The 8,364-nt window shown below is 49.8% G+C and overlaps 1 protein-coding gene across 1 annotated transcript; it reads left to right on the forward strand.

The window, feature by feature from the left end:
• Window positions 1–2,323: 2,323 nt before the first annotated feature.
• Window positions 2,324–4,239, forward strand: RAI2 (retinoic acid induced 2). The gene has a single exon (XM_037822786.1). The coding sequence runs from the start codon at window positions 2,344–2,346 to the stop codon at window positions 3,868–3,870; it is 1,527 nt and encodes a 508-aa protein (XP_037678714.1). The 5' UTR covers window positions 2,324–2,343; the 3' UTR covers window positions 3,871–4,239.
• The last annotated feature ends 4,125 nt before the right edge of the window (window positions 4,240–8,364 follow it).

An 8,364-nucleotide genomic window follows, 5' to 3' on the forward strand; every position in this document is an offset into this window, starting at 1 on the left:
TGTTACCTTGGATGCTTTGGGGCCTTAAGACTGTAACTGTGTAGCTAAATAAACCCCCGTTTTATAAAAGCCTATCCATCTCTGGTGTTTCACATTCTGCAGCATTAGCAAACTAGGACAGAGGCCAACACTTCTGGAAGGGTGGACAGGTGCAGCCATTATGAGAAAGCAGTCTTCAGCTGGGTACTCTAAGCCCCCAAGAAGCCCACAGATGGCACAGAAGGTGTCTTGACGTCCTCCACTGAGTTGCCTCTCGGGCCATTCGGAATTGCCCTCCGATGGGGGGCCGGGGAGCCTTCTCTGACTTGGCCTCAGCAGCCCCACCCCAGCTTCCCCTGAGCCTTCTCTGCCCCTCCCTAGGGGTCTGGCCACTGCGAGGGACAGGCCAGACCCTTCTGTGAGTCTTTGGGGCTGGAAGAGGCCTTGGGTTCTGAGAGCCTTCGCAGGGCTGCATGCAGGTGGCGGACAGCATTTGGACTTGCCGTGTCCTTGCCTCTCCTGACATAACTCTGATGCCTTCACTGCTAAAGAGATCTCTGATCAGTCCTCTGTCTCCCCGTCTCGACTATCATCTCTGTGAAAGCAGGCGCTTTGTACGCCCTGCTCATGACAGCATCTCCCTCCCCCATCAAAGTGTCTGCAGACAATAAAGAAATTGGTTGGTCAAGTGAATGAATGAATGGATGGATGGATGGATGGGTGGATGGATGAAGAGTGGATTGGAGACTTGGCATTTTCTGGGCTGAGTCAGGGAACACTCATCTCAGGAGAAGCGGGTCACTGCAGCTGGGGCAGGCCCCTTTGGCTTCCCCAGGGGGCAGGCTGCCTCCAGTCTCTCTGCCCCAAGGGGATTATCAGCTGGCACAACTGGGTCACCTTGAGGTTTCCAGAGGGCACCCTGCCCACAGGGAGCCAAGCCTCCAGGGCCTTCCCTCTGGGGCTGCCCTCACCCGCCAGCCCCTCTCCACGGAGTTGTTTGCACAGCTTCCTCCTCCTCCGCTCCCGTCCTCCTGGTTCTGTGCATTTGACACGTTTTGATAGCCTGGAAATATCACGGAGTTGTTCATTTGTGAAAGCTGCAGTGAGGCCACGTTTGTTTGCTTCTCAACTCATGGTGCCCTTGTTTTGGAAGTTGTGTTGGTAATTTGGGGGTTGGGGAGAGGGGGATGAGACGGCCACAGGGCTCAAGTTGGGACGGGTCAGACAGGTGAGGTCAGGCCCCTGAGGTGCCCCAGGCCCGCCCAGCAAACTTGAGGCTTATTGAATTATTGAGCCCCGACCAGATTCCAGGGCGGTGCGGATCCCTGAGTTCGACATGGTGCCTGCTTTCTCCATGGTAACGAGGCTAAATGGGGACGAGTTTCCATGGAGAGCCATAGCGCAGCTGCAGCCCGCTTCCTCCAGGAAGCACGCGCTCTGGGTTCCTTTGGCCTCTCCCGAGGTGGCTGGAGGCCTGCAGGAGGCACCTCGCACATCAGGAACGCTGATCTCACCGTGGAGATTTTTGTTTCCCACAAGTGTGCTATTTTCCCAGCCCTAGGATCACCAACGTCCCCCCACCATCTCTTGACAGGTAGAAGATAGAAGAGGTCACAGGTCAGACAGATGAGCTGCTTGGGGAAAGTTGAAGCTTGTACCTGTCACAACACATTGTGCAGGTTGTCCTCGTCCCCGCCCGCCCGGGAGTGGGCTCTCTATTATAGGGAGGAAAGGGGGTGTCACGGGTCTGAGGGAGACGGTGGGAGAACCGTGATGCCCTTGTGTAAACACACCGCTGTTCCTCTTGTAAATCTATTTTGGAAGAATTATTGCCACCGAGAATTTTTTTAAATGCTGCCCAATAAGTGGAAGGGTACCCTTCCCTGTTCATAGAGTTCCAGTGTGACATGGGTTTTATTTTGTCCTGAAAGTAAGTCTTTGCTGCCGATTTGAATTGAAGCAGGTCGCATCTTCGCACATCTTAATGGTCGGAGAGAGCAATGTGGAATGCAGTGTCCTGCTTGTCGAAGGCTAAACTTCTCAGCTGAGTGTTAGGCCTAAAATTACTCTGTTGAACTTCCTTCGGTTCTTCAGTCATTACATCATCTGTGTATATGGCTTAATCGTCTGTTAAATTGGGGCTCTCTGCCCACAGCTGATCGTCTGGGTGGGTTCATTTTTGTGAGGAAATATCTACACTGTGGATGTCTGCCCAGAGAGATGGATTGTGCTCCCCAGTTAACCAAGATAGGGCAACTTTGTAAAGATGTGGGGAGAGTGCCAAAGGCTGTCTGGAATCTTCTTTTAAGGGTGATTCCCATTGTGTGTTCTCTCTCACAGGCCACGTGACAGCCGAGCCGAGTGATGGACGACCTGCGGTCCCGGAACCTCGCCATGGACATGAACGACTCCCCGCCCGCCTTGGCCAACAACAGACTGGAGAACGGCATGGCCCAGCTGATCACGACCGAGGCCTGGAACATCAACTCCACCGACCTGGTAAAGAAGGCCCTGGTGACCGTGCCGGCCCCGAGCATTCTGAACCCCCCCGCTGAGTCCCAGAGTGGCATGGCCCTGAAGGTGGCGGCCACCGTGCTGCAGCCCCTCTGCCTCGGGGAGAGCCCGGTGGTGATGCCCATTCACATGCAGATGGAGGGCAGCTCAGCGCCCCAGCTCCACCCCAGTGGCAACGCCGCCTACGTCATGGCCACGCAGGGCCCCGTGCAGCTGCCGGTGGTGCTGGAGCAGCACGTTTTCCAGCACCTCAACTCCCCTCTGGTCCTGCCGCAGGAGGCCCCGTGCTCCTCCGGGGCCATGCACAGCAACCTCTTCCAGGGAGCCAAGAGCCCCGAGGCCCAGCCCCAGCTCCTGGACCTGAGGACCCCCAGCCAGCCGCAGGAGCCCACCTTGCCATTTGAAACTGTGCTCCAGAATTTGTTCCCCTCCCAGGGCACTCTGGGCCCCCCACCATGTCAGCCTCCTCCTGGATACCCCTCCGCGCCCCCCCAACCCTTTAACACCCCCTTGTCACCCCTGGTCCCGCCGGCCACCCTCTTGGTGCCCTACCCCGTCATCGTCCCCTTGCCTGTGCCAGTCCCCATTCCCATCCCCATCCTGGTGCCTCAGAGTTCTGAATCCAAGTTCAGCCCCTGTTTCCCCAAGCCGCCATCTTCCTTCAACCTGCACCCCTGCAAGAGCACCCCTGCCCCCCTGGACAAAGAGGAACTGAAGCCCTTCGACATCCTCCAGCCAAGGGAGTATTTCCAGCTCAGCCGCCACACGGTCATCAAGATGGGTGGTGAGAACGAGGCCCTGGATCTCTCCATGAAGTCCGTGCCCTGGCTCAAGGCCAGTGAGGCCAGTCCCCCTGTCTTCCAGGAAGATGCAGTCCTGGACCTGTCGCTGGCAACGCACCGGAAATCGGAGCCTCCCCCTGAGGCGCTGTATGACAACAGCACGGAAATGTCCTTTGCCCCTGCCACACCCCATGAGGCCTCGGCCAGGCCTGAGAGCCACGGTGGTGGCGAGGCCCCCGAGATGCCCGGCCACCCCGGCAGCGAGGTCAAGGCCGAAAGTAACATGAAGATTGTGAGTGACTCCCAGGCAGCCAAGGTGATTGTCTCCGTGAAAGACGCCATGCCTACCATCTTCTGTGGCAAGGTCAAAGGCCTCTCAGGGGTGTCCACCAAAAACTTCTCCTTCAAAAGAGAAGACTCCGTGCTCCAGGGCTACAACATCAACAGCCAAGGAGAAGAATCCATGGAAAATGCGGCGCCTCTTAGGAAACCCGTCAAAAACCGGAGCATAAAGTTAAAGAAAGTGAAATCCCAGGAAATACACATGCTTCCCATCAAAAAACAACGGCTGGCCACCTTTTTTCCAAGGAAGTAAATAACGGCTTTTTAAAATTTTTATGATTATAATATGGGGAAAGGTGCATTGGTTTTATAAAAAGGCATTTAAAACAAAATTATCTTTGTTAATTATTTGGGGGAGTAGTTGGGAAGAGGGAAGGTGAATTGGCTCTAGAGGCCCTGTAAGCTAGTGTCGTTTTCTTTTTTAATTTTTGACTTTTCACAAATAAGTAAATAAGAGCAACCTATTTTTCAAGCAGATTGCACATTTTTTGCAGCTTTAATGGAATATTGGGTGAATCAGAGGGGTAAAAAAGCTATTTTCATTGCCACAAAGTGCTTTGATGATGTAATACCTAATAAAGGGTAGGATGAATATTTCACAATAAATGTTTGTTTGCACTAATTGGTGGCAGTATTCTGTCATTTATAAAACGGGCATGCCTTAATTGGGATGGTTTCGGCAAAAGTCTCTCACTTGTAAAACGCTACAAGTTATCTGTGTTCGAGACCTAAACTCTTCAGGTGTATTGGGCAGGGAAGAATGATAAAACTCTGTGCCACCGGAAAAGGAGGATTAGGGATTTGTAGATCCTTGAGCAAGTCACTTCGCCTTGGGCCTCAATTTCTTCATTTGTGAAACGATGCGGGGTAGGGAGGTGAATTCCAGGTACTCAAGGCCCCTTCCAGCTCAGATGGTCCTTGGGTGTCGAATTCTGTGCCCGAACCTTCCATAGAGTAAAACAGACAAATGTCACTAAAAGGGAAATTAACCTCCTCCCTCCCCCATGCATTTAGTTGGAAAGGACCCTCTTTTCAAGGGCCGTAAGAACACGGTTCTGAATAATTGAAAGTACTGCAGGTCAAAAATATTACTGAGGGCCCCTCAGAATGAGAGAAAAGTCAGTTGCTGGTGGATTACAAGATGTCTCATAAATTCAGCCCAGTAGTTCTCAACTGGGGGTGATTGTGTCCCCCCCCAGGGGACATTTGTCAATGTCCAGATGAATTTCTGTTTGTCATGATTGGGGAGGGAGCTGTTACTGGCATGGAGTGGGGAGAGGCCGGGGATCCACCCTACAAGGCACAGACCAGCCCCCGCCGCAGTCACCCAGCTGCCCATGTCAATGGTGGAGAAATCCCGGTTTAGCCATTTCTGGATGGATGGACGCAACTTACCCGGAAGGAAAGCACAGTGTGTTGCTCTGAGCAGACAGCTTCAAGCCACCTGCACAAATGAGAGGCTGCGAATATACCTTTAAAATAAACCTGCTAGGTGGCGCATGGCACTTGTGCCTGAAACTGCTGGTGAGAGACTGATGACTGCGTTTTCTTTCACTTCTTGCAATTAGCATGCATCCAGCTGTTACCAGGACTGCAAACAGTAGGACCAGCCGTTGTGAGACTGTTCTTTTGTCACCAGGCGCTCCGTGTACAGGCTTACAGTTTGAGCTAGTGCTGCACCGTGCACACCACAATGGGTTTGCTTTTTTGTGCTCTTGTCCTGTGTTATTAAAATGTCTCTTTCAAAGAGTGACCTGATGGTAAATAACCAAATAGCTGTTTCTTGTCAGGATAACCAGCCGTCTTCTGCGGTACACAGCCAGACTCCATCCTTTCAGCCATCTTCTTCCATTTTTATTCCTGATGTGGGTTTCTGGCCATGTTTCCTGAGCATTGGCACGTGTATTCTAGATTCAAATACAACACAAATGTGCCCAAGACTCCTGTCTGCCATCCACCCGAAGCCTTTTGTCACCGTTTGCTGGTTCTGCCGCCGCTGCAGTGCTAGGCCTCCTTTATTTCCAAGCCCGTGGCACTTCTGTCTTCACAATGTGCTGGAAAGAGCTGCTGCTTATCCAGCTTCCAAGGAACAAAATCTGTCATTTGCCCTTTAGGAGCAGGTGCTTAAAGCTAAGTGACAGCATGGAAAGGAAGGCGTTTGTCACCCATTGCTACCTTATCAATCTTGAGTCACAAATTTCTGTTTGTTGCATCTGGAAATGCCCTTTTCTCTTTGGGTGTCGGCTCTGGTTGAGTGAGAGAGGCTGGCTGCACAGCCAGCCCTTGGGTGCCATCTCCCCGCCTTGGAGTAGATTCCTGAAACAGGCCTCCCCACCCACTGCAGCCATGCCCTCCTGAGGTTTTTCATCACTGGGGAGACCTGCTCACTGAGAAGAGTGAAGGCTGGGTGTTGTGTTGGTACCATGGTTATGCCACTGGGACCGTGACACCCTTTGCCTGCCCCCTTTCCCAGCCTTTGCTGGAACCCAGAATCTTCTTGGCCACCTGCTGTGGCCAGGGTGAGTCCAGGGTCCCCTGGTGGCTCAGTTCCACCCCCACCCCCTTCAGACGTGCGGTGCCTTTCACACACCCTTTTATATGAGGGCCATCAGTCCCAAGCCGTGGTTCCTGGTCTGATGCATGCGACCCACACGAGGCTCACAGCGTCGATGACGTTGGCCACCCCAAACTGTCAGGCCCCAGCGCTTTTCTGCTCCATTCAACTGGCTTGTGGTGGCTCCCCTCCCCACTTCCCAGCTATCTCCAGGCGGAATTCCATCTGGCTTTCTCATGACTTAATTTCCCATCTCTTCTCAAACAGGTTTTAGGTCAACTGGCCTAAAGAACAGTCTTTGTGAGTCTTTTAGGAAATATGAGTGGTCCCCAGGAATGTTGATATTTGCTCAGACTTGTCAAGATGGCTTCAGTTCAGAAATGATAGAAAGAGGGAACAAGTCACAGAGATCCATATTTAGAGGTAGTGAGCCTCCTGGTAAAGTAAAACCTAGGTGATTTAGAGGGGGAAAGAAAGCGTTAAAGAGGATGCAGTTACTGTCCTAACCAAGGAAACCCTGGACAGTGAGTAGAAAATTATAAATGAGGTCAAAGATTTGTTTAGACTCAAAGGCAAAATCTCACCCTTTAAGCATGAAAAAATATATTCTCAATGGTGAAATCTCCAAACAAAAAGAAAGAAGGAAGGAAGTTAGGAAGTTGGAAGGAAGGAAGGAAAAGAAAGAAAGGAAGGGAAGAAAGAGAATAATTAGGAGAGTATGTCGAGATAGCCATATCTTCCTAAATAGCATAAATTTACAAGTAAGGGAACTAGGGCTCAGAAGAGTTTTCTGCTTTCAGTTTTTAAGCATTGACAGCTCAAAAATAGACACTATGCGATGATTCTGAAATTTTAGGTTTGAAGCCCAGTGAATCCACACGAATTTGGATTCTTCAGGACAAAACCAGAATGAATTAGTGAAGAGTCTGAATTATGGATTTTTCTTTAATTATTTTCAAGACCCTCCCTGTTAACTGGTATGCCAAGAGCACTTGGCACAAGGGAGATTTCACAGTGGAGTATAGGAAAACCAAGGCTCTAAAAGCCACACTCAGATGCTACTAAGTTGAAAACTAAAAGCAAGGGAAAAAGCATTAGAGGTCACTATGGAAGACTTTACTCTTCATTAAATTTAAAAAGTCCATTTTCCAGTGCAGCTTACCACCACCAGGTCAAATAACTGCCCTCCGACATTACTGAGACAAAATGGGGCAGAGTTGAAGTCCTTAGGGTACCCGTTTTAATAAATTGGTCATTTATTTTAATTATCATATCAATTGATTTTTACAATAAGTGTTATATTTTAAAGTGCTTGGAAGAATTTGTTCCAAAATATTGTAAATTATCTACCCGCAACTGTGTTTAGAACAGGGGATTTCTAAGCCAAGTTCGATTTTCACTATTCCCTGCCATGATGATCACAATGTCAAGTTAAAGGAGATGAGGTTTACTCTAGGAACCCAATTTCTAGGTTATTTTCCATCCTGCTGTATTCCATAGATACACTCGTATAAAATCGTAGACTCACTTTCCTGATAAAGATGATAAAGGTCACCCAGAAACTGTTCTCCCCCTGCTAAATTTTTCTCTTTTTTTTGATTTTAAGGTTTGGCATCCTAGTCAATTAGTAAGAATCAATCTTCCGTACACCAAGGGCACTGAACTCTTGGTCCTGAATGCTGTTGGGAATTTGGTTTCGTTTCTCTTCCAATAAGTGATTTGAAGATTTTTCTTCAATGCAGAAATTTTCATTGTGACACATTTCATGCCAGATTGCGAAGCACCACAATGAGCAGACTGACTTCTCGGAGAGCAAGGAATGAGTCTTATTTCTTATCTCGGGGTTTATTGACCTTGGCACTATTGCTCTTTGGGACTAGATCGTTCTTTGTTGCAGGGGGGTGGCGGTGTCCTGTGCATTGTGGGGTGTTTAGCAGTCTCCCTGGTCTCTATACTGATTGCTGGTTTTTGATACTTGCTAATAAATGAAATGTATCCATATCCAGGAGTAAGTCAAATGAAAAACGGATCATTCAGATAACACTTATATACAGAAGACAGTATGATTTTAGAGCAGGGTTTCTCCACCTCAGAACTTTTGATATTTGGGGCCAGAAAATTCTGTGTTGTCAGGGGTATGCTGTGCACTGAGGGATGTTTAGCAGCATCCCTGGCCTCTGCTCACTGGATGCC

This window comes from Choloepus didactylus, chromosome Y, assembly GCF_015220235.1.
Source record: "Choloepus didactylus isolate mChoDid1 chromosome Y, mChoDid1.pri, whole genome shotgun sequence".
Taxonomy (NCBI): domain Eukaryota; kingdom Metazoa; phylum Chordata; class Mammalia; order Pilosa; family Megalonychidae; genus Choloepus; species Choloepus didactylus.